At 40.3% G+C, this 27,050-nt stretch overlaps 2 protein-coding genes across 3 annotated transcripts in view; both read left to right on the forward strand.

The window, feature by feature from the left end:
- The first annotated feature begins 471 nt into the window (after positions 1–471).
- Positions 472–27,050, forward strand: part of mrps21 (mitochondrial ribosomal protein S21) — a 30,139-nt gene continuing 3,560 nt past the window's right edge. The window contains exon 1 of one of the 2 annotated variants that reach the window (XM_064348615.1): positions 472–594. The gene's annotated coding sequence lies outside the window, so the exon portion shown is untranslated. The remainder of the gene's footprint in view (positions 595–27,050) is intronic. The other variant, XM_064348614.1, reaches the window with a different exon arrangement.
- On the forward strand, positions 10,080–25,290 carry LOC135261917 (protein asteroid homolog 1-like). The gene is made up of 5 exons (XM_064348611.1): positions 10,080–10,184; positions 19,545–20,893; positions 21,322–21,523; positions 22,253–22,445; positions 23,513–25,290. The coding sequence occupies exons 2-5, from the start codon at positions 19,559–19,561 to the stop codon at positions 23,718–23,720; spliced, it is 1,938 nt and encodes a 645-aa protein (XP_064204681.1). The 5' UTR covers positions 10,080–10,184; positions 19,545–19,558; the 3' UTR covers positions 23,721–25,290.

The following is a 27,050-nucleotide window of genomic DNA, read 5'->3' on the forward strand; positions in this document are numbered from 1 at the left end:
AGTAGAGGAGCATCGAGTATCTTTTGTATATTTTGTTGTTTGCAAATTACTTTCCTTCATTATTTGTTTGCTTTTATGTTATTTACAGATTTATTTACACTTTTTTATTTTAAAATTTTATAAAACATTGGAAACAGAATCTAAATCAAAAGGTGGGAAAGGGAACAACATTACAATGGATGGAAAAATTCACCAGAGCACAAGTATTGTTGACCAAAAAGAGAGCACTCAATCATATTTTGATTATACACTTTGTCAGGTAAGTTCAATGAAAGTGCAGCCCTGCCTCTTATATTAACCTTCGACCTCTCAACCGTTCCGCTGCCTTCTGCTCCCTACAAAATTTTTTGGAGAGTGAATGTACTTACAGTGACTCACAAAGACATGTTGTCCTGATAGATACACTGCCTCAGACCAGTTTCCACTTCAAACTCGCAGTAAAAGTGCAGTTGTAAGGGGTGGGTGCAAACTGATTGATTTAAGTATTTACACAAACCGCCGTCGAGCCAAACTGAAACGGAAGGACCAGACGGGTTAGCTGGAAGGGCTTCCAACGCAACCTCCTGTCTGTGGGAAGGCGTGGAGCTCTTTGAGGTAGCAGCAGCGATCACAGAGACACAAGTCTGTCTTTATGAATGGCAATCGAGCCGCCAGCTATTATTTTAATAACTGTTTGGGGATTTCCTCAGAGGTTTGCCATGCCTGTTGGGCTTTGAGAATTAAGCGTCTCATAGGCTTGTACCCTTGCCTATCTGCATACAGGGCCAAAGGACGGCCAAATTATTGCCAGTACTTGTTGTGCTGCCTGTGACAAAAGGGCCTTTAAGAAATCTGAAACGTCTCTCAATGAACAGGTCTTGGTTCAGCTCTCAGTGAAAGTAGTAGGCTATATACAGACAAAGTGATACCAAGCCCACTAGTTCTGGACGACATTAAAAAGCGTTGTCTCAACACGTTAAAAAGAGGAACTACCGGTGACATAAACTGCTGGTGAAAATCTGAAAGTAGCCTATGCACACCATAACGAAACAACTCAGTGAAAGTATAGCTAATAAGAAAATACCAGCCCATGTTCTGACGACTTAAAGCGTTGTCTCAACACGTTAAAAAGAGGAACTACCGGTGACATAAACTGCTGGTGAAAATCTGAAAGTAGCCTATGCACACCATAACGAAACAACTCAGTGAAAGTAGTAGGCTATATACAGACAAAGTGATACCAAGCCCACTAGTTCTGGACGACATTAAAAAGCGTTGTCTCAACACGTTAAAAAGAGGAACTACCGGTGACATAAACTGCTGGTGAAAATCTGAAAGTAGCCTATGCACACCATAACGAAACAATTTAGCTGAAAGTTGCTTAAAGTGAATAAATCTGCCTTTCATTTAACGCGTAGTCTATTCGTTTGGAGTAAACGAAACATAAAGGTCCAGACGCAACCGTATTCTTCGCCAAAACAGTTGTAGGCTACTTTGAGGCAGGGTTTTGTGCCGACTTGATATGATTGGTATAAATGATGCCATCTAGTGTATTTAAAGCGCGTTAGCTTTCATCCGTGTTGGAACACATGTTTTACCAGGAGTTTCTACCCATGCACTTGAGGCTGCTGCAGTAGCGCGTTCAAAACGAGCCACCTTCGTTTCGCCGCGCGGACAGTGATGGTCCAAAATGGAAATGTGCACGCTGCTTACAAAGCGCCTACGATTAGCTTGTCAGTCTCTATTCATAGTAACATTCGTACCAGCATGCTAGCATCGAGTAGTCACCGAATATAATTTTTTGCGTGGTTCAAATTTATGCAAGGACTGGTTCACGTCGCTCGCTACCTTAGAAGAGTCCAGTGATAATGTTTTAAAACATAACTATAATCTCAACGGCAATATCTGCCCAAAAGGTGGCAGGCTCAGATTAGTTCTAGGGGGTCAGGTCAGTAACTTGGATGAGCCTACAACTGGAAATAAAGTTGAATAACACGGATATTTAAAAATAATAGATGATACACTTACCGGACAACAGCATAACAATCCATACTTTATTTTCGTAATTGATCACAGTGTCTTGTTCAGCAAGTTGTTTACTGATCAAAATTGAATAGATCGCATTATATTCTATGTGAATATACCATGCTGGTTTGTGATAGCGTTGTGACATCACAGTACGAAACCTTGAAAGAACATGTTATTTACTATGACGTAGGCTATTCTTGCATGTTCTCTAGAAACGTTCAATAACTATTTTAGTTTGTAAAAAGCAGAAATGTCGCCGTTGTCAAAACAAATGCATAAGTAATCTGACAGGTTCACTTTAACTTAACTTTAAAATTTCAAATTCTAAGACAGGGGTCATCAACATTTTCTAGTCCAAGGACCCCAACTCAGGCTCCAAGGAATCCAGGGGACCCCATCATAAGTTTAAAGGGATATGTTTATAAAAAGGTCTTACGTTTTTAAATATTTCCCTCAAATCTAGGATTATATATAGTTATTGCATTTCAAATCTGGTCAGGGATCCCAAAGGTACCTTCTAGGAGTCTCAGGGGTCCACAGACCCAGTGTTGAAAACCCTGGTGTTAGGACATTAATCAAAATTATATTACAGTCAATTATTTTAGTGACCGAGCTACTGCTTGCCAGTCCATATTCATAATAGGCCTAACTGTAATAGTTCCATTAAAACTCTCAAAGTCCATTGTTTTTGCATAAACTAACATTCACTGCAAAAAAAAAATGCACACAGATAAATAATGGAACCCAGCATGAAAAGACTTATTTAATTTAATCTGTATCTTAACAGCTTTACCCAGAACTTTCTTTGACCCACAACACAAATATGTAAAAAAATAACTGAATACATAGATCATTCATCACATCAGCAAGTTTAATTTGGAAGGGTATGAGGAGGCTAAAGGTTCGCTTTCAGGAGTTTTTAAATAAACATTATTTATGTTTTAATCTATATTATAGCCACACAACTGTGGATAAAGCAATACAGCAATGTGATATGGTCTGATAATTATTGTTTCCAGATAGGTCTATTCGGGGGTAGTTTCGTTTGTCAGAACATGGACAGATCTTCAGAAACCTCTGATAGATTCAAAAGCAGGACCGTCCAATCTTATCCACAAGGTCCGATGTGGGTACAGTTTTTGTTAAAGCTCAGCACTATACCTAATTAACCAATCATAGACTTTAATCTACTTCAATATATATATATATATATATATTTTGTAATATTTTGCCATATTGAGAAGTGGTGTAGATATTTATATGGAGTTTGTCTGTTCATTCAATACATTTGTTGCTAGTTTTGAAAAAGCGATAGACATGTGTGTACATTCTGCCTTGTTTCCACTAGGGGGCGGTCTATCCTTGCTCTTCTTTCCCTTACGCAGGTAGGCCTAGGAATATTAATCATGGGTGTGCCCGCAGTTTCACCTAGCCTCTCTAGTCACCGGGATCATCGCTCTCTTCAGATACCAGCGATGCGCAGAATCACTCTGGATTTTATGCACAACATAAACCGTTTTTTGTGCATTGCTTTTCTTTTTATACTTGAGTGATTTTAAATAAGCTTAAAATTCTCTATACAAAAATAAAAAGCAGACTTTGTGTCTTTATACATTAGGACTGACGAATACAGTGATTCCCAACCACAGTCCTGTAGTACCCCTGTGTATGCTGGTTTTCATTCCAACCACATCTCTAATCTCGTTATTTTGACAAGTTGTGTGTGTCTATGTGTGCCATGAAGAATATAATTCCCTTATTCACATTGTGCTCATAGTGCTATATTATCTTGTCATCATCAGCTTCAACCTAGTCAAAAGCTGTAGCTATTATTTGCTGAATTATTCGCAAAAATCCGATTTATTGGGCACCTGGCAGGAGGGCAATGGGAGGATTGCGATGGCTATAATCTGCTTGAGGGGCATTCACTCTCTGGGTGACATTTTTGGGGACAGAGTTTTACATTCATTTCAAGAGTTGTGTGGCCAGTTCAATTTGCATTTCATTTGCAACTAAGAGCAGCCATGAAAACGTGTTGTGTGTGGTTCCATCCGCTGCTTGGAGTGCTGGTGTCAAGAGCACAGGAGGTCTGGTTTACACTTTATTTCGCTATATTCTGAAAAAAAATGCACTTTCCTCTGGCTGTGAGTTTGGTGTTCCACACCAGTTTTATTGGAATGTGGTTTTCCGTGCAGGCTTCAAGAAACCCTGACCACCCGCAGATTCACTGTAACTTTATACATAGGACACACGTGACCACATCAGATTGGTAGTATGAAAATCATGTGATCCCAATTGTGCTCTGTTTTCCCCGAAATACTGTTGGCAGACTCTTCCATATGATTTGGGAATGCCCGTATGTGACCGAGTTTTTGGAAGTTTGTCCCTTCTACAACTTTCTGATTTGTTGTCATTGGTTGTACCCCCTTCTGCCTCTGTATTGATCCTTAATGTCCATGTTCCACATTTCACAGACAAAAATGAAGTGGATCTTCCACTCTGGCTGGACTGCTGCAAAGAAAATGGTTGCCTCGCGTTGGAAGCCTCCTCAATTTCAGCGGTGGGTTTTAATTTTCTCAGATGTTTGTTTGGAGCTCATATTTACACTAACGGTACGGGTGCTGGGACCCAGGCGCAGAGTGGAAAAAAAAACTCGAAACTCAAAAGGGAGAAAATTAACAAAGACTTTACTTACAGAAAGCCAAACAAACAGGGAACAGAAAGGACACGAAGGGCAAAAACACAAACTCAAAAAATATCTAAATAAACCAGAAAACAAGAGGAACTCACAAACATGGGCAGGGCAGAACACAGGCAGGTAGAGGACAAGGGCAGGTCAAACAGAGCACAAGGGCAGGTCAAACAAAACAGGCAGGTATAATCGGTGGTTTGCAAACAAACATCGGAAACAAACACAGGCAGGTACATACGGTCAGGAAACAAACACAAACAGGTAAAAAACGCAGGCAGGTACAATGGGTCTGAGGAAACGCAAGTCGGGAACAAACACAAGGAAGCAGCACCCGAGTCAAGGTAACAGAGAACTTAAATAGACAGGGGTAACAAGACACAGGTGAACTCAAAAAGCAATCAAACCAAAAGGAGGGGATAAGACACAGGTGGGAACAATGATGGGATAACGAGACAATGAAACAATCATACAATTAACAGGGGGGGAGCAGGACACAAAACAGAAGTGCCGCCATCTGGCGGCCCAACAAGGGAAACACAGACAGGAAAACAGGACCATGACACACTCATCTTAAAAAATCTTTTGAATTGAGTCTTTTTTCTTTTTTTCTTTTTTTTTTTACTTTACTTACTTGTCTCTTCAGGTCTCTGGGATGGGTGGATGGGTGGGGCTGTGTGGGTTTTTTAAAATGCTTTTGTTGTTTCTGTTTGTATCCATGAATCAGACTCAGGATTAAAAGAAAATGCAATAACAATGAAAACAAAATAAAAAATTGGATCACAAAAAAGAAAATGTTGTTCAAAACCCAATAGAATGGTCACGAATCAAACCTGCAATTTCTTGCAGAGTTTAAGGAAATGGACGGAGGCACATCTGTTTCCAAGAACCTTCTGAAAACTACTTCATTGGCTTGCAATTAATTCACACTAAATATATTTTTTCAACGCAAGATATTGCAATCACACACAACAGAGAAAAGAGTAGCAGAATATAAAGGAATAACTTTGTCTGAAAGTAAAGGGACCAGTGTTGTGATATCTGTACAGTGTTGGTAGATTAGTCTTGTGACTGAAACTGGAGCTTATTTTCTCCACTGTTGGAAAGCTGTATTATCTCGATGTATCTATTGGCAGATTTTAACAACAGACCTCTTGATCTGCAGTCAAAAGCTGTACCACAGAGCTATACAACCCCTTGCCCAGCCCAGACATTGAATACCGGAAATTGTGAAGGAAGAAACTCAGGAGCCCTGGGGCCCACCTTTGTATGCTGATGTGATCAACAAGGAAAATATCTGCAGGTAACTGCCTTCCCTCTCTGAATGGAACTATTAGTCAGGCCTACTATGGATATGGACTGGCAAGCCGTAATTTGGTCACTAAGGTAATTGACTATAATATCATGTTGGTTAATGTCCTAACACCTAGGTTTTCAACACAGGGTCCATGGACCCCTAAGGGTCCTGGAAGGTACAGTTTGGGATCCCTGGCCAGATTTGAAATGCAATGAATGTATATAATCCTAGATTTGTGGAAGATATTTTAAAATATAAGTCCTTTTTATAAATATATCCCTTTAAACATATGATGGGGGTCCCCTAGATTACTTTGAGCCTGAGTGGGGGTCCTTGGACTAGAAAATGTTGAAGACCCCTGTCTTAGCATTTGAAATTTTAAAGTGAAGTTAAGTAGGTGAGCCTGTCAGATTAGGTATGTATTTGTTTTGACAAGGGCGACATTTTTTATTTTTACAAACTAATATCGTTATTGAACGTTTCTAGGGAAAACAATGCGACAATAGCCTAGATCATAGTAAATAACATGTTCTTTGAAGGTTTCGTACTGTGATGTCATAACGGTATCACAAACGTGCATGGTACATTCACTCAGAATATAATGCTATTTATTCAATTTTGAAAACAACACAACTTGCTGAACAAGACACTGCGATCAATTGCGAAAATGAAGTATTCAGTGTTATGCGGTTGTCCGGTAAGTGTATCATCTATCATTTTTAGATATCCGTGTTATTCATCTTTATTTCCAATTTTAGGCTTAGAAGTATCTGAGCCTGCCACCTTTGGGCACATATTGCCGCTTAAATTACCATTAATTTGAATTAAGATAAATAAATAATTAAATATTGTTTAGAAATAGCAACACGAGACAAATTGGCGGGGGGTTCGCGAGACTGTGCATTGGAGGCAGGTGTAACCAATTAGCTGGCGTAAATGACTTTTTGTTACATTTCCCAATAAACAGCCCAGCAAAACCACAACATGCGCCGAAAGTTTTTTCAAGTCGCGGACTTGACATCACTGGTTTTGACTAGCGACGCTTCAGAAAAAAACAAAGGGATAAATTAAATAAATAAATAAATACTCTTAAAACTTTTAAATACAACATCTTGTCGTTCATTATGTTTTAAAACAATATCACAGGACTGTTCTACGGTAGTTGAATTAATGTTACCGATAACGGGAGCTATAGCCCTTTTGAACCACGCAACAATTTGTATTTGATTACTACTCGATGCTAGCATGCATGTTACTATGAATAAAAACTGACAAGCTAATCGTAAGTCTACTTATTCGGGACCCGCATATTTCCTCAGTAAGAATACTCAGACACAGTTGCGCTAGATTTAAAACTAAAACTTTATAGTTTAACTGTGATGACACATGTTGAAATTAAATTCTAATTTTACCCTTTCTCCTCAAACAATCATATTGTTTGTCTTCATGTGACTGCACGTCTCCATATTCAGTGTAATACAGAAGGATGCAGTTTTTGCAATCTGTATAACAGAGACAGACATCACATTTTGTAGCTATAGTTTGTGTATCCTGTGCTGCAATGTTTACAATGTCCTCATAGTGTCTTCACTAGACAGTGCCTGACCTGATGCTGAATTTTGTATGCTCACTTGCGTGAAGTCTACACATATGACAGTATTGTTCTCAACACAGACTGGTGACCCAATCATAAGATATTCATCGGAGAACATGGGAAATGTAGGGCTATACAGCGATGATTTTTGACTGGGGGTAGAGGAGGAGGTAAGGGGTCTTGTACCTGGTCACCCTCACCCACCAACTGAAATTAATAGTGACACAATCATAAGATGTTCATAATTGAGGGCTAATACTATACTTCCTGTATTTTGAAGGGGGTGAGCAAGTGGGGGTGTTGGTCACCTTCTAACTACCTAACACAATTATGACGCAAGCATAAAAGCATAAAATACACTACAATTCATGGAAAATGGAGGGTAGAGTCATCCTATAGCACCACTTTGTGTGTTTTCTGGGTGTACTCCCTTCAGCTGAATAAAGCAACTCTGACTGACTTCATCGCTGCCTCGTGGACTGTCTGTCTGATTCTTTGTGAGAGACTATAATTTCCACGACAATTGGCCTCCTTCAATTTTTCTTTCTTCTTTCTCTGTCCTCTTTTCTCCTGATTTTTCTTCTTCCCCCGTCTTCTCTCCATTTTCCCATATTCCCTCTGACCTAGCAGGGCTTTACATAAACATCTTGATCACTTGTTTTTGAACATTTATTAAACATGTTTAAAAAACAAAAAAAAAACAAAAAAAAAAACAGAAACACATAATTCAATTGTTGCATTAATTGCAATTTCAGAATTATAATAGAGGTAGCATGATCATTAATGGGACTTATCTTGAGATTATATTGTAGAACTGCCATTTGCGTATAAACGTTAATATGAGAAAGGGATTCCTATCGGCGTTTTTAGCGATGCCGTAGGCTACATATAGTTGTAACCCAAGTCACAGGAGGAAAATAGCAGTCAGGAAAGTTAGGCTGGAAACTGTGAAGGGATGTCAGGACAGTTTCACAATATCTGGGCGGGACAATCTAAAAAAAATATTTTTGGAATATACATGAATACTGTGATTAAAATAGCCTTATCTTTTTTTCATCAATTCTCATTGACACATTGGCATTTTTTTTTACACAAAAAGTATGATAAAATCATAAATCTTATTTATATTTCTCGCTCATTTCAGGAGAGAAGAGACAAATGATGAACTGTTCAGCATTCCTTGCCTTTATGCGATTTTAGTTCAGGTTAAATTGTCTGCAATTCAAGTACAGCTTTTAAAACTCGGTTTTCAAATGCAATCTAAATGCAATGTACTTTAGAAACTTAACACAAATTTTCAGTGAAAAAGAACTTATTTAAAATGGAAAGAAATCACTAATGTTACAAATCCCATATGAATTCTATATAAATGGTTTTGAAGTATGTACATGCCTGTATATTTCCCTGGCTATACAATGAATAAGTAATATATTATCATATTTCCTTTTGCACTTTAACAGTAAGCGTCTGGACTCTCTTTGTACCAAAAATGATAAAGATCTGACACTCCTAACTTATATTTATAGAGATTATGTCATGGATAATAAAAAAACTTGAAACCATTTTGACTAAATACTAAAAATAGTATGTTAAGAAAAACAAGCAATACTGCCTTATACATTGGCCGATTTGAAAAAATGTAACAGATTTGCGATCAGCTCAACTAGCTTGACAAGTGTACCAAAGGAATGCCGAAACTTCCACTAAGGACATTAATGGGTTAAGCTTGAAATGACTGTCTCGCTTCACTATATATGCTGTCCCACTTCACCTGAATACTCCGACTGAGTGAAAGAGGGTACCATACTATGTTTAAAGGTGTTTATCTTCTATACAAAAACACATTTAAAAAAAAAAAAAAAAATTCACACATAGATTCACACAAGAAGCATTAAACCAATTCATAGAAACATCACTGGTGCAAGTAAAAAACGTTTTTGACAGTCCCCTACTGAATTTACCAAAAAGTGTCCCACATTTGCTGAATCCACCCTATGTATTAAATTACATTTTTTTCATTTGGACAGACATACATTTTAATAGGTAACCACGTTCAGTCCTCAAGAATAAAAATGAAACAAAAATACGTTAGCGTTTGAGGTGGTCGATATACGTCCTCCCTTGAGCCCTGCCTGGACTGTTGTTCCCCAGCTCTCAATAAACAAACAAGTAGTTGCTCAACCAGTTATTGTGCTAGTTTCGTTTTACATTACATTACATTAAATTACAGACATTTGGCAGACGCTCTTATCCAGAGCGACGTACAACAAAGTGTATAACCATAACCAGAAACAAGTGTGTCGAAAACCCTAGAGAGAAATACCGTTCCAAGTGCAGGCAACAACCACATAATTCAACTTGGTTTTCTGCTCACAATAATACTGGAATCGAAACTGATGCGTGAATTGTGACTCGTTATATTTGAAATGGAAACCCAACTGACGTCTCATGGCAACGGAATGGCAAACGTGTCAATGTCAATGTCAATAGGTTTTAAGATGTGTTATGACAACACCGGGGTATAAATAATCAGGACTACGCTTAAAAAATTCAACAGGAGCTAGCAGACACATTTCTCTGACCTGACAAAACTGCTGGTAAGTAATCTTTCTCTATTCACAACACCAATGATTATAACACACATGGATTACAAATGTAGCAGACAGGACAAATAAATAAATAAACACTCAACTGGATAACACGTTTATGATAAATTCGGCGTTGTGGTTTGCTAAATGTGAGAAGTGTGACTCTCTGGGACGGGTATGGCAAGCCCTTTATTCATTTATTATTAATTATTAGGACCGGCTTTACATTAGGCTATATGTAATTATTTTATGACTAGCGCTAATTTTACGTAGCCTATCTCTTATTGTTACATTTCGATTTGTCAAAATTCTATTTAAGTTTATCTCTAATTATATTTTGATTAGTGGTTAAGATTGAAGTTACTTTTGCCATTAAGTTGCATGGAACCTCCGATTGAAAATATCTACAATTCAGATTTGACGGTCTAAAACGTGAATCCCAGATTTTCTCCATTTAAATTGGAAGTGGAGATATGTCGAATTTTAGTAGGCTATTAGGGGAGAGTCACCATAAATATAACGCTTGATAAATGTCACACGATTAATAACACTTAATGAATAGTGCGGCTGTCATAGCAATTTTGGGGTTGTACGTGTGCAACTGAGTCCTTGCCACCTCCCGAAGAAACGAAGCAATGTTTGCGGGAAATACTTCCAAAAAGTTTTTGAGTGAGCTCAGTAAAATATGTTCCGGAAGGTTGCAATTTTCCATTAAGGCTTGTTTTCCCTTTGCAATAAATCAAATTGTACATCACTTTAAAAAGTTACATGTCATTGAAAAGTTGTATGGTTTTCGGAGTGCATCAAAAAACATGATGTCCCCCGTATATAAAACTAACAGTCATAATTATGCCGCCTCTGAGTTGTTATTACAAACAACGAACATTCTTAGTGTTAAATGTTTACAGAATGCCATCTAAAGGGAAAACGAATGTGTTGATACCCAGGCTAGTCACGGATAGGCCTTCAGATTTACATTACATTACAGGCATTTAGCAGACGCTCTTATCCAGAGCGACGTACACAAATTTTTACATAGCATTTACATTGCATCCATTTACACAGCTGGATATATACTGAAGCAATGCAGGTTAAGTACCTTGTTCAAGGGTACAACGGCAGTGTCCTACCCAGATTTGGATATTGGGGACAGTGATGGTGCTGAAACCATTTACACGTACACAAATTTTTACATAGCATTTACATTGCATCCATTTACACAGCTGGATATATACTGAAGCAATGCAGGTTAAGTACCTTGCTCAAGGGTACAACGGCAGTGTCCTACCCAGATTTGGATATTGGGGACAGTGATGGTGCTGAAACCATTTACACGTGGTGTCCTTTTTTTGGGAGACCTTAGGCATTTAAAATGGTGTTTAATATTTATTAACGTATGCCTGGATTTAGGATTAGGTCCGATGTAGAATGCGCGCAAGGTCAGACGTAAAAAAACACGAATTGCACCAACTGGGCGTAGCGCTATGTCTGGCTGTGAATTCTACGCCTCCTACATGGTAGGCGGAAATGAAACTTCCCCAGCTGGCATTTCAACATTTATTCACGGGTGAATCAACGTCGTGGATGACTCACTGTTGAATTTTGTTTGGATTTTGAAAGGCGAATCAACGTTGATATCGCGACGTTGTTTCAATATCTAAAAATGTTGTTGTTCTTTTCTATTTTTAACATATAAATTTAGATTTTTGAAGTGGTATTATAGCCTAGCTACTCAAAATATAATAAAATGCTAATAAAATAATAATAATGACCATAATAATTTAAAATGCAGAACGTTTTTTTAAGACATTATGTTAATTCAACGTACAGGTCTTGTTAAAATTTCAACGTTGATTTATAAGTATTTTGTTAACTTTTTACAACAATTTAGCGTTAAATGTTTCGTCGTTTTTTCAATGTTGAAACAACAACTGACATTATTTCAACCACATTTCAACGTTGAAGGTCGGTCACGTGCCGGCTGGGTCGCATTATTCTCCTAGGTTACGCTCTTAACAAAATTAAAAACAGCTGCCTCTGAATATGGCGCCTCTCGTTTTCAGATTTCACAGCCTGCGAGAGACGAGACCGAACAATCCTCTCGAAAGATATGGGGATAGTGAGCTGATTGAACTCTTTCGTTTCAGTAGGGTTGATCTGTTTGAATTAATCGACGAGCTCTCCCCTTTATTAGAGCATGTCGCTAACCGGAACGGTGCGCTGTCTCTAAGCATTGTGGATGCTAATAGCACTGCAATATTTTATGCCAATTGTGCTTTTCAGAATACTTTTAGGGGATATGATCGTTTGTGTCCGCCCATAAATGCAACTTTTCATACAGTGCTGGATGACCCAAGTGATTAATGGAAAAGGAAACAGCCACAGGCCTTTATAATAAACACTCATCAGATTGTTCTGTTTGGTAGGCTATTTGCTTTGTAAAGGCATACCTGGGTGTTAAAAAAACAAATAAAGGCACCTTTCCTCATCTATTTTACGGTACCGTAACTCACTTTGCGGTAAGTTACGAAGCTGCTCTTGCGTCAATGTTTATTTTTTCACGAATAAAGCCCCATGCTTCACAATCTGATGATGTGGCTGGTCTCACGTTACCACTGGAAATGTATTTCCTTGATTAACATTAGTATGTGCCGAAAAAACGGCGTACATTATAGGGCGTTTTCATTCATTGTTACAATTATACCACACCTCTGTTACACTTACACCAACCGGGGGCTTGCGTGAAAACTTTAAGGTTAAATTTATGGTGTCTGTCCATGAATCACCATACAGAAATATGGAAACCAATGCTCACTTGCCCATATTTAAATGTCAGAAGAGATGTCAGGCCAATAAAATCCCTGTGAGATGTCATCTTGGGTTTTAATTTGGCCACAATGAGCCCCAATTTCACTGCAGTGAAATTCACTAAATATTTTGTCTGCTGCATCTGCACCACAGACAACCATAAGCTTTCTTAAGCTTTGTCCTCTTTCTCAGTGTACTCACTGTAATAGGAATTCTGTAAAATGTACAGATTTGTTGGCAGCAATTAGCTTGTAAGTTGCTTTAATACATTTCACAGTATGCTTACGGTAAGTACAATCTCATAAAAAACACGTTTTCAACGTACAAAAATGCCAAGTTACTCACACATACAAGACATACACCGTCTATAACTCATTCATTCACCCCGCCAAAATCCAGGCCTGCCATTAAAAGTATTGATAATAAAATGACGCCAAGTTATGGTATTACAAACAATATAGGCTATCTTGCCTCACCGAAATTAAATAAGATGTACTCCAAAGCAATGCTACCCAATATTTCCTCAATTCTTTCAAGTCACTTGGCCCTGTGTGTATAAGCATGCAGTACATGGACAGGCCAAACATATGTGTGGATGGCTTTCTCACAGTCAAGATTGAATGAATAGGTGTCTATATGTCCAATTTGTATTGGTATGTATGTATTTCGCTGCCCAGCCTTTCTGTTGCGTGAATGATTGTATGTGTCTTTGTATGAAAGTCTGTTCGTAAATGTGAATGCAACATGCTGCGAGGGAAATGTCCCCATGGGTATAAAGAAGTTCTCTATGTATTACAATCACTTGTACATTTACTCAAATTCAGTTCAGAAGCAAGTATAAACATATGTTTCTGGAGAAATATGCTTCCTGTAGTTACTCACCAGCGGTTTTCTACATGAATTTCAATGTGTTCCATGAGGCAATTCGAAATATTCAACACTTTGATCTGACACAAAGTTTGCATGATATTGTAAAATGATAAGATTACAAAACACATGGCCAAGTGACTTGAAAGAGTACTAGTACTAGTAGTTAGAATTATGAGTGAGTCATAATTTTAAATGTAATGTTTTAATGGGGAGTTGCAGAACGTACATACGTAGTAAGTGTTTGTATGTGGCTAGATAGAGAACAGGGCGAGGTAACATGAATGTAGAAACGTGGCGTTTGCTGATAAGGTTTTATACGGTAGCCAAGTGAAGAAATATAGTTAGTAGAAATGGCACAGTGGTGAACTGGTGTAACTTTTTATTAATAAAAGGAAAACGTTTGCTGTCATGAAATGCATGGGGAGACATGTTGTTAGTGGGATAGGCGGCAGGAAAAATAAGAATGATGAGAAGAAGAATAAGGAGGAGAAAACGCAAAATGGCCTTAGTTTGGGGCTTTATCATTGTGTGCACATGTGAAGTTGTTTATGATTTCTGTCTGTTGAAATGGGGTGAGAATGTACAGTGTAACGGTATGGGTGCTGGGACCCAGGCGCAGAGTGGGAAAAAAAAAAAACACGAAACTCAATAAGGGGAAAATTAACAAAGACTTTACTAACAACAGGCAAACAAACAGGGAACAAACAAGGCCACAATGGGCAAAAACACAAACTCATAAAAAATCGAAATAAAACAGAAAACAAGAGGAACTCACAAACACGGGCAGGGCAGAACACAGACAGGGCAGAACACGGGAAGGCAGAGCACAAGGAAAGGTCAAACAAAACACAGGCAGGTATAATCGGTCTGAAACAAAACACAAGTCAGAACAAACACAGGCAGGCAAATACGGTTCGCAAACAGACATCGGAAACAAACACAAGGAACCAGCACCCGAGTCAAGCGAACAGAGAACTTAAATAGACAAGGGGTAACAAGACACAGGTGAACTCAAAAAACAATCAAACCAGAAGGAGGGGATAACAAGACACAGGTGGGAACAATGATGGAATAACGAGACAACCAATAATACAATTAACAGGGGGGAACAGGACACAAAACAGAAGTGCCGCCATCTGGCGGCCCAACAGGGAAAACGCAGACAGGAACACCGGAACATGACAGTACAGAATTTAATGTTTTTAAGGGCTGAGTGTCTGTGGCTGTTGTGGTTATTTCTTTGGGGAACCCTGAAAAGTGCCAAACTCTCGGTGCTGTATAGGTATAATATAAAATAAGGTATATATATATATAAATAATATTAAAAAAAAAAAAAAAAAATATATATATATATATATATATAGGGCATGCCCCCGCCAAGGCCTAACATCCCAATTATAGGACCCATCTAAGTACTGTAATAGCTGAATAGCATAGAATAAGCATACTGTGAAATGTATTAAATCAGCTTACATGCTAATTGCTGGCAGAAACTTACTGTAAATTTTACAGTGTTCTTTTTACTGCTATTATTTAAAATGATATTTTTTTACACTCCAGCCTGTTTCCTCGGCCTGAGTCCACGGGATGCCTCCAGTCCTGTCCCATGCTGCATGGTCATGGACCGCTTCAGCCCTGTTTCCGCTTTGCCCAAGCTCCAAATCTATCATCCAGCTCCTCTAAACTGCACACTGTACTATACTGAACTATACCATTCGGTCTTCTGTTATTCCTGTTAGCTAACACCTCATCTGTATCCTGCTTAACCCATTTTATTTTGTGTGATAGATCCCAGCATTTCTGCTACATTCCATTCTACTGCTACGTTCCACCTAACTGGCCCGTGGAGGATGAGCTTCCCCTCCATAGCCGGGTTCCTCTCGAGATTTCTCCCCACTGGGAGTTTTTTTTTTTTTTTTTTAAACTTACAGTATGTATTTGCTATTTGGGGGTTCAGGCTTGGTGTATGCTACGTTTGCTGTTTTTGATTCTTGCCTTGCTACTCTATGAAGCATCTTTGTTACATTACAGGCATTTAGCAGACGCTCTTATCCAGAGCGACTTACACAACTTTTTTTTACATAGCATTTTACATTGTATCCATTTATACAGCTGGATATATACTGAAGCAATTTCGGTTAAGTACCTTGGTCAAGGGTACAACGGCAGTGTTCTACCCGGGAATCGAACCTGCGACCTTTCGGTTACAAGTCCACTTCCTTACCCACTGTGCTACACTCCGTTACGGAGTCACGGAGGGTTGGAGCCTATCCCAGCATGCATTGGAGGAGAGGCTGGAATACAGGCAGGTCACCAATTTATTGCAGGGTACATGCACCCTTCCCTCTAAATTCCTTATTTCTCCAAGTCTCCAAATAGCCTAACCAGCATGTCTTTGGACTGTGGGAGGAGGCCAGAGCACCCCAAACCCATGAAAGCACAGGGAGAACATGCAAACTCCACACAGAAAGCCCACACAAGATTCAAACCTGGGACCTGGTTCACAGTGATCCAACGGTGCTATCCACTGCACCACTGTATTTCAGCAGGGCAATGTGCGCAGCAAGTCAAACGAAAACCAAAACAACAAAGTCTTCTCCCACATAATGAAGACATCACTGGATCCACACATTATACAAGTTTCTGTGATTAAGAAATTAGTCTTTGATCATTTGGAGCTATTCTACAGCTACAAATTAGACTATGCCTAAGTAAAGAAAATGGCCGAACAGGCTACTTACCTGATTTTGACTATGATATATGTCTCTAGTAGTGTGAAAACAAATGTTTTGGGGTACTCATGTGTCTAATTTGTGCCTTGTTGGATTAGAATACCTTGGTCTTCATGTGAAATTATGATCTTTTTTTTAAAAAAAACATTAAACAATTGAAATTACTTTTTTAAAAATTATTATTGCAAGAATTCAGTACAGGGTACAATGCAAAGCAGGATGTAAAAGTAGACTATAATTGATCAGTGTGATGGCAAAAACTATAGAAAACATGTTCATGTAAACATGATCAATGTTAAAAATAACCCAAATTTGAATCGAGGACTGCAAAGTTGGCATAGCCATTTGTGGCTAGAAATTTGTTGCAGTAAAACCTTTACTGTATTAAGAGTTGCAGCAAAAATAAATTTGCTGTAAATTTTTTTTGCTGCAAATTTCACAGCCATTAAATTTTCACCAGATTCAGGTGTTTTTATAATACAAGGCTAATATCCTACAACAGTAAAAAGAAAGAGTAGATAATAATAATAAAAATAAGACAATTGCTTTATGATTGTTTTAAGATCGTTTGCTTTCATTTGTGCAAGTAATTAAATAAATAAAATAAAAAAGTTTCTCAAGAGTTATTCTGTGCTTACTGCCTATACAATATTTGGAGGCTCTCTCCGGATGATGTGCCTTTCATGTTTGTCGGCATTTTGGCCTATGGACAGCTCTTGGACAGCAAACCACGTAACTCCTTGAAAATTTCAGGGTCAAGTTTCAATCTGTCTGGGAGTATTGTAGCATTTAATTTTTTACATTAATAATATTCAAATTGTGTTATGAATTAGAGATTTCACTTTCCTTCACACATCGTTCATGAGGCAAGTTCAAAATAAACCGAATATCCCTTCTAACATCGATAATTAAAAGACGATTACGTTGCAATAGGCTGACTAACGTAACGCCTTATTGACTCAAGAATAGTCAAAGTCAGTGACGAAAATGATGAAAGCCTGATAATTGCGTGTTGGATTTCCAGGCTTGCAAACATTCATTCTGTGAGGAGATAACAGGACTGGATTTCTCTTTGTACCCGTTTTGGCTGCTGTCCAGGGTCCTGAGGCCCCGATTTGTACATGGTCGTAGCTCCGTCCATACTGTTGAAATAAATATTGGAGTAAGAATATTTTGTCGCATCAGGTACCATAATTTTTTTCGTGAGACCCAGATCCACATAACGGTAACAGACTGCCCTAGAATTCCGCAGGATAACTGGAGGTTTTCACTTAGATCATAGCCGTTGACAGAGAGAGTTGAGTCAATGGAGGGTTAGAAAGCCAGACAGTCACGTGGTTAATTAAGGCTTCAGATAGTTCCTCGACGCCAATTTAAATGCATGTTTTCAATAGAAGTATGGAGCGGTAACAGCGATTTATGGAATGCAGTAAACAATACATGCATTGATTTACAACATATATACATTAAAAGCCGACATGTATTGGAAGTGTATGTGTAATTACGTTAAAATTGTGAAAAAAGGTAAATTACTTCAAATTAGAGGATCAGCATAAACAATTGTACCTTCATAATACCATTATGTTATCGACAGCGCACACACTGTCGATATTTCTCCCATTCATAAATTATCTTAGAATTACATTTAATGTGTATTTTTGTATCTCGTGCAGTGGCTTAATTGCACAAAGCTAGACGACACTGAAGTTGGCTCCCGATTCGCAGCTCAATTACATTAGAGGAATTTAGCAGACGCTCTTATCCAGGGCGACTTTTTTATTTTTATTTATTTATTTTACATATACATTGCATCCACTCATACAGAGGGATATATACTGAAGCAATGCATGTTATGTACCTTGCTCAAGAGTACAGCGGCCGTGTCCTACCTGGGAATCGAACACAAGACCAACTCCTTGTTACCCATTACACTACACGGCACGCCACTCCAGATTCGAAACTTCCGGTCCACCTAAATCGTTCGCGTTAGCCTATACGATTGGATGATTTCACGGTCTTCCTCGCGTGTTTGCAAAGGCTGTGATGTGCTTCGAAAAGTGAGCAATGGCTCGAAAAATAAATGAAGAATAAATGAAGAATGTTGGTGATGTGAAAATTTGTAAAAAAATAAAATAAAATAATAATAATTTTAAAAATATTTAGGGTACGTTAACTTCACATGTCTTTTCAAGGCTGTAACATGGAAATATCAAATACCCAAATGTCACACGCATTTGGGTATGCAAATTCTAAAACAAATAAAATATGTGGCACTGGAAGACCTGTGTTGTCATTCTGCGAGTGCAAGTGCATGTCTGTCATTTATATATGAATTATTATTATCACTTACTCATTACACACACAATGTAAAAAAAATGATATCTCATTAAAAACACATTTTCAACACACAAAAATGCCAAGTTACTCACACTTACAAAGCACTGTCTATAAGTCATTTATGCAAACTGGCTAAATCTAGGCCTGCCATTAAAAGTATTGGTGTCAAAATGATGCCAAGTTACTGTACTACAAACAATAGAGGCTCTTACCTCATGGAAATTAAAGAAGCTGTATTCCGAAGCGATGCTATCCAATGCCTCCTACATGGTTTCAAGTCACCAGTTTACATGGTGACTTGATACGGCCTGCGTGCTCCTGAAAAACAGCTCTGTGCATAGAGCTGCCTGCATTTGGCACAGAACTGCCTGTGCTCCTGAAAAACAGTGGAAAAAACTGCCTGAAGTGCTCTGAGAGATAGCTAAACTGCCTGGGAACCGCACACTGGCTGGGAAGAGATTATTCAGATTACATAACAATTACCATACAATATTTTTTGTATTGTACTCAATTTAGACACCATTTTATAGCGGCTATAGCTATGAGGAAGAAGTTCTATAGTTGTGGGTGGAGGCTGCAGTCACACTGTAATTTATAACCTTGCCCACTCTGATACTTTCAGGAACTGCAGAAACCATGGGTGTTCGTGGACTCCTAGGTTACATGGAAGAAAACAGGAAGCAGTTTTTTAAGGACCTGAAGCTAAAAAACACAACACTTATAATTGACGGATGCAACTTTTACTTCAACCTGTACTTCTCCTCACCCTTGGACCAGCAGCATGGGGGAGACTATGATGCCTTTGCCAAACTCATTCGAGAATTCTTTAAGGTTCTTTTCACCTGCAACATAAAACCCATTGTCTTGCTGGATGGGGGAGTTGATTACACCAACAAGAAATTTCAAACACGACAACAGCGAGCCCAGAACAACATCGAGAAGGCTGTTGATCTGTCACGTGGGTTAGGAAAGTCGCTCTTGCCACTCCTCACCAAAGAGGTGTTCAAAGAGGTGCTGCACAGCCTTCATGTCACCTTCATCCAGTGTGTAAATGAGGCTGATTGGGAGATCGCCTGCTTGGCCAGCGAGTGGAACTGCCCAGTGCTATCTGCGGACAGCGACTTCTTTGTCTTCGACCTGAAGGGTGGGTACCTCCCCTTCCAGTTGTTCCAGTGGCGCAACATTCGCGTGTGCCCAGAGACCTCAGAAAGGTACATTCCAGCCTCGTGTTTCTCCATCGACGACTTCTGCGCCCGCTTCAATAAGATGAACAAAGAGCTGCTCCCTCTCTTTGCGGTGATGGCTGGCAATGACTTCACCAACCTGGGGGACATGAGGACATTTTTCAGCTGGGTCAACGTCCAGGGGTCCGGCCACTCTGCGCATGGCAGGACGAGGGTCCAAATTGACGTCCTGCTCCGTTGGCTGTCCAAGTTCCCTGGGCCGGAGCAAGCTTTGGACGCGGTTGTACAGGTTCTCGGGGACAGTGCTCAGGACAGCATCCGACCCCTGCTGTCCTCTGGGATGCAAGAGTACAGACTCTCCCCCAGCAACCTCCCACAGTACATCAAACAAGGAGAAATGGTGCCCAATCTCCCAGAGCCTCTCAGAGACTTGCCTAATTGGGTCCTGGTTGGCCTGCCCAGCGGCGACTTGCCCTCCCTCATCCTCGAAGTGCTGGCGGTGCAGATGACCATGATGCGAACGCAGGTGGAGGACCCCCAGCGTCCCAGCAGCCACACGGCCTCCCTGCCAATCCGCAAGGTCCTGTACGGGCTGCTGCTGCATGGCAAAAGCATGCCTCTCCAGGAGCCGTGCACAAAGAACAGAAAGATCGCTCACCCAAACGAGGGCAGCCCACATTACCATGTGCGGGAGTTTGACAGGGAGGGTCTCAACTTGAAGGAATTCCATGTTCAGGCTGACCTCCCAAGTGGCATCCAGCACCTGCCTCTGGAGACACTGAATGAGGTAGCTGAGTTAGCTCCCTGTATCAGTGGAGCTTTTTCTTCAAAAAATACTCTGTGGGACCTTTAAAAAGACCTTTAATGGGCATTGGGTTCAGATTAAATTTAATTGCACATGCTCGCACATTTAAAAAAAAGAACATCCATGCAATTACAATCCAGCCATCCAGCAATGAAATTATCATTACTTCTGTTTAGGACATTATTCTCAATGCAGTGCTCAATGATTGGACATTGAACCCCTTGACCTAAATTTTATGCCCACAGATGTCTTGTATTCATTTCCACCAAACATCTCCAAGCAGGTCTTTGACTGTGAATGGTGGAGAGATTTCCATTCCAGCCAAACAGCCAGACAATGTGATAAATTGTGGAATCCACATCACTTCTGTTTCCTTGAATATATGCGTCACATCCTCACTTGTTTTGTAGGTGCCTCTTCCTGATCGACTCCAGGTTCTCCTGAAGACTCTGAAAGTGGATGAGTCCATCGCCAATGCCGTGCTCCCTCATCTCAGCTTACCTGTTTGCGTTACCTGCTACTGGCTAAACTGCTCCGAGCCCAAACCTGACCTGCAGATGGTCCAGGCCCTGCTGCTGGGCATCGTGTATGGAGAGCTCTGCAGAACTCAAGGTAGCTGGAGAGGTGCAGCAGATAGCACAAGTTCTAGAACATGCTGACAGTCTTCAACAAAAACACTTAGTGTCTGCCATACATGCAAGGGATACCTATTTTAATGTGTACTAGGACCTATATGTTATCAGTGGCACAAGTGAACACTTTCTGTCGTCTGTAGTTGGGAACACATTGTACCATGTGCACTAATATGTGCAGTACATCCTCATCTATAGTTGGGTCCACATCCTGTTATTACATTACATTACATTACAGGCATTTAGCAGACGCTCTTATCCAGAGCGACTTACACAGCTTTTACATAGCATTTTACATTGTATCCATTTATACAGCTGGATATATACTGAAGCAATTCCGGTTAAGTACCTTGCTCAAGGGTACAACGGCAGTGTCCTTACCCGGGAATCGAACCTGCGACCTTTCGGTTACAAGCCCAGTTCCTTACCCATCATACTACACTGCCGCCCGCACTGTTATATGTACTAGGGTGTAGATTCTGCTATCTACAAGAGAGCACTTGTTCTACAATAGATGTTATGGGAATAATGTGCCCAGTGGAACGCTGTTTGTCCTTGCCTTTGTTCCTGGTCTCTCAGTGTAGCGATAGATTTAAAAGTCTGGACGTTCATGAGCCCATCTGAATTAAGACGCTGATGACAGTCACTGATGCCCAGATGGGTGGTGTTACATCACCAGTAATGGTCTACACCACACGTGTCTCTCCAGGGCCAGAGGCTGGGGATCCGGATTTGCAGGCCGTCTGCGATAGGCTGGGCGGGCTACGGGTTGCAGTGCGCGAAAGGAAAGGGTTAGACCTGAAGGTTGCCCATGCTTACAGCCAGTGGCAGTCCTGCCTGTGGATGAGCTTCTACCTGAACCAGCTGCTCCGGTGTCCACTCCCAGAGCCAGAGTGTGCCTGGTACAGTATGCACGAATGCACCCTTCTCTCACAAAGGGCTCTTTACCTGTACAATATTCCTTACCCCTTCACATGTGGAATATTGCGTTTCAAAAATAAGTATTCCAGGAGAAGTGGTCAGGACAAACACGAATGCTCAAACTGTCAAAAATAATGGCCTGTGATTGTGACTGTGGCTTGCTTGTTATTTTATGTCTCACACCAGACACTTTTAAAAATCATTTTAGTGAATGATCAATTCCACAAATCGAAGAATTCCAGAAGATGTTTTCCCCATAAAGTTGCATTATTAGCTGGTCGCATGATAACTGCAAAGTCAGATATTCCTCTGCCCCCTATTGTTAGCGCTCCTAGGCTACGTTTACACCGCAGGTCTTGAATCCCACTTAATTTTTTTTTTTTTTTGGTTACCGATACGAAAGCAAACAACCACACCGCCACGGCCATATCACCATCTACAATGGACACAAAAGGAGACAGAAATGATCATTCAAGCTATTGCTTTTCGAAGTATCTTAGTTCCGCAAAGGACACCCCCTGTATTTTAGCCTATACCGACTCTTCGCCCCGCATACTCAGGCACACAACCTCGGAATTTGCCACTGGACTGAGCCTTTGTCCGCCATTTAACTTCTTTTAACTTTCACCGTTACCCGCGGAGAGTGGTTGTGCATGCAGTGTAACCTACGTTATGCGTAATTCAAATGCGAAAAAGGCATGAAAATGTCACATTTTGAATGACGTGCGAATAGCCGGGAAATAACGAACCGTGAGTTTAGATGACAGTCGCATTACCAGATGTCTGATTCCTATCAGATTTATTTCCACATACGAATGTGGACCAAAAAACGGATCTGTAAATATCTGATTCTCCGGTTTCCACGTTCGTATTACATATCCGATCTGTGCCACATACGACCAAAAAATTGGAACTGAGTCACTTTTACCAGGTGGTGTAAACCTGCCCTTAGTCATGAGCAGTTAAGGTCTTCTGAGCGAAAGGTTCATGGTGAAGGGGAGCCTCATGTTCAGTTCATGCTGAGTGTTTCCCGTCTCTCTCGGGACAGGTTGTACAGCGGGACGTTCGCGCACGGTGCCGTGAAGAAGCTGAGGACGGGTATTATCCCCGAGGTCCTGCTGGGAGGAGCCGGCGTTCCCGCGAGGCTCTACGAGACCATCCAGTGGGCCGTGCAGCGTTCCGTGGGCACTGACTTCTTCACCCCGCCTTCCAGGAGGCAAAATATTGGGGCTGGAGCCGCTGTTGAAGATAAGTAGGCAACACTCAGTTCGCATTTTTGATGCGTACTGATGTTGCAGTCTTACGAGGAGACTGCCGTAAAAATGTGTCATTCCATTATTAATTACAGCTCAGGAATTGCTTGCCCATTTGCACTGTACCTAAAAATACATTGTAACAGCATAGCTGGGAAGTTTTTACTTTTGCAATATATTCAAATATCCTTCTTTTTAAGACACACAATATTAATTATGTGCACAATTCATGATGTGCAGATTTTACTTGTAGAGGTCCTATTTTAAAGCCTCAAATTATTGTAATGCAGAAGACTATGTACACTTAGGGGACATTTTTTTAGTAATCAAAGTTGTGTGTGTGTCAGTTCGATAAAGTTGTTTCACCCAGGCTTAAGATAAAGATGTTTTGCTTGATTAACCAGAAGCTTTGCTTGAATACTAGCAAGCTAGACCAGCTGAAAGCAAGTGTCTCCGTATGTGGTCAGCTAAAAGCTACTATGTTTTGTTTGCAGTGAAAAAGAATGTACATGGTTGGAACAATGTAGTAATTTAACAATGAGTCACCAAAACACCAAACCCAAAACCCAAGCCTCCAGTCACAACAAGGCCCACCCTTCCCAAAAAATCCCTCAGCCTGGTGCTGCACCCAACCCCCTTGTCTGAGTGCCCACCCACCTCACACAAAGATGGGCCCTTCCTCCTGCGCTGACAGCCTCCGAGGCCGACGCTGAACCCCTCCCACTCCCCCGAATCCCCGACCACAGCCCCCGCCTTAGCCCAGGCCAGCCCCCACCCCTGGGCATTTTACTTCCTTCTTTTTATTCACTCTTTAGTTTTTTACTAAAGAGTGGGGCGACATAGCTCAGGAGGTAAGACCGATTGTCTGGCGGTCGGAGGGTTTCTGGTTCAAACCCCGCCCTGGGCGTGTCGAAGTGTCGTTGAGCAAGACACCTAACCCCTAACTGCTCTGGCGAATGAGAGGCATCAATTGTAAAGCGCTTTGGATAAAAGCGCTATATAAATGCAGTCCATTTACCACATAATGATATATGCTTTTATTTAAATGTTTTTTATTCTTCTATGGTTTATTTATTTATTTTTTGTCATCCTGTGCTTACTGTTTCAACACATGTTACTTCATTTTTAATGTATTTGGAAAAGCACTTTGCGCTGAATTGTGCTTAAAAGCTGTGGGCTTGGTCACTTGTTTTTTTTTTTTTTTCCATTTGAATACGCTTGGCTATTGAGAATGTAATAATGAGCTCCTGGCTTGGCTCCCTCGAGCGAGGGGGGGTAGAACTTATTGTGCAACGGATGAGATTGCCACACGTTACACAGAGGAGCTTGGCATTTAATGATGAGAATGGAATGTCTCTTCCCCTCCCTGCATGGTGCAAAAGAAGAACAAAGGAAATGGAAAGTACAGGAGGCTTGAGCTAACTGTAACATTGCACACAGGGACTGTCTCGCTCAGGTGTATAAGCTTTGCTGAATCTCAAGATAGTTGAGATGCCCTGTAAGCTCCTTTGAAAAGGTGTTTGAACTGTTTCTCCGATTTGATCAAATATAATAAAGAGTGATTCTGTGTGAAGCTCTGATGTACAGTTTCTTTTCCTTTAGTATGTGCGAGATTTCCACGACAAACCACAAAAAGGGGGAGCGTGAAAGACAGTGTAGACTTAGGGGATCATTTTTAAGTAATCGATTTGTGTGTGCGTCTGTCTGTTCTTCATTAGTTAAGTAAGTCTGAACATATCACTCCTGTTCTGGCCTCCTTGTACTGGCTTCCGGTATCTTTTAGGATATGTTTAAAAGCACTTAGAGCTGCATCTTACTGCATGGACGACCCATACATTAGATTGTTTTTAATTGTTTTTAAAAGCACAAAATAGGGAGTATGGAAGACTGTGTACGCTGAAGGGACCATTTTAGAGTAATCACATGTGTGTGTGCAAATGTTGGTTCTTCAAAAAAGTAAGTGTTTTTTGTGCAAGCTTCAGAGCTGATTCAGCAGGAACAAGAAGAATATGCACGTGGTTGGAACAATGTAGAAAGCGCTAAATATACAGTTTTGGTGTAAAATGCAGAGCATGTCAGAGAGCTTGCTGCTTTGTAATTGTTTCAGAGTAAGCCCCATGCTGCTGCATTGTGATTTCTCTCCATCCTAAGAGTGCTTATTCTTATCACACAGTCCTTCTAAACTCAGACTGGATTATTTCCTCAAAAATGGATATATATATATAGGAGATTAACTGTTTAGTTAGTGTTCTTATAACTTTTTTTGACTGAATTTGTGGTTTTCTGTAGATGCACTGGCAACACAAATAAAATTGATCTTCGCCTGCACAACGAAAATGGAAGGCGGCAATCGGCAGCAGATAGCAGCGGCACTCGTCTGTGTGCTAACGTGTGCGGAAACACCGCTTTAAAAAAATGGTTGGCAAGACGGGACAGCACGGTCTGTCCCTTTTTCAAAGACAGTTGGAGGTAAAATGATAGCGAGCTAGATAAATTATTTAGGCTAGCCTTGGTTGAGGAGAACAGGGATGAGCCACGCTGATTGCCACGTGCAGAAAATATCACATCTGATTTAACCATGTTATGGGCCACATCAATGATATTAGATCACCTTATCTCCCGCTCAGACACATGAATCATTATATTAAAGCTAAATAAAATCACTCCACAAGGCAAGAACAGTTATGCCTCTAGTTGATTCTCCATGTGCACTAAATGACTATAGGCTATATTCTGAAAGCGCATTGGCTGTTGACGGTTATTGAAATACGAGTGTTTGTCTTATCATACACTTCATGAAGCATGCCGAAAGACTTAAGATAAAACCAAACCAGTTTGATATCCTCGCAAGAGTCGCCGACTCTCTAACCATGTCACATCAGAAGACTTTTGGTCACGGGCGCGGGCCCCAATCAAGCAAAGACTGGGGATTTTTGTGGAAATTCTCTGAAGACCTTGAAAATTAGTCTGCGACTACAAAATCCCGGCTAAAATCGTGTAGTGTGCACAAGGCACGCGAAGACTGTTGGTCATCAATGCGCCATCATCCATAGGTAAATTCCATGGAAGCAAAATTTCAGCAAAAAACAAAAATGAGATGACTTTTAAGTAAGAAAGATGCAAACGTTATTGGCAGAGATTGCACTTCATCCTCAGACAATGTGCATGATATGTGTGTGCGCGCGCAGGTTTAGTTCAGCTCTGTTTTTACTTCTGAAAGAAAGCTCACAGGCGACTGTTATTCCACCACATCAATTAAGTACCTTAAGATTTGAATGAGGGAGGAGGAGGATTCATTGGTCACATAATTTGATTGATTAATTGACTGATTTG

The sequence above is a fragment of the Anguilla rostrata genome, chromosome 8, assembly GCF_018555375.3.
Source record: "Anguilla rostrata isolate EN2019 chromosome 8, ASM1855537v3, whole genome shotgun sequence".
NCBI classification, from domain to species: Eukaryota; Metazoa; Chordata; class Actinopteri; order Anguilliformes; family Anguillidae; genus Anguilla; species Anguilla rostrata.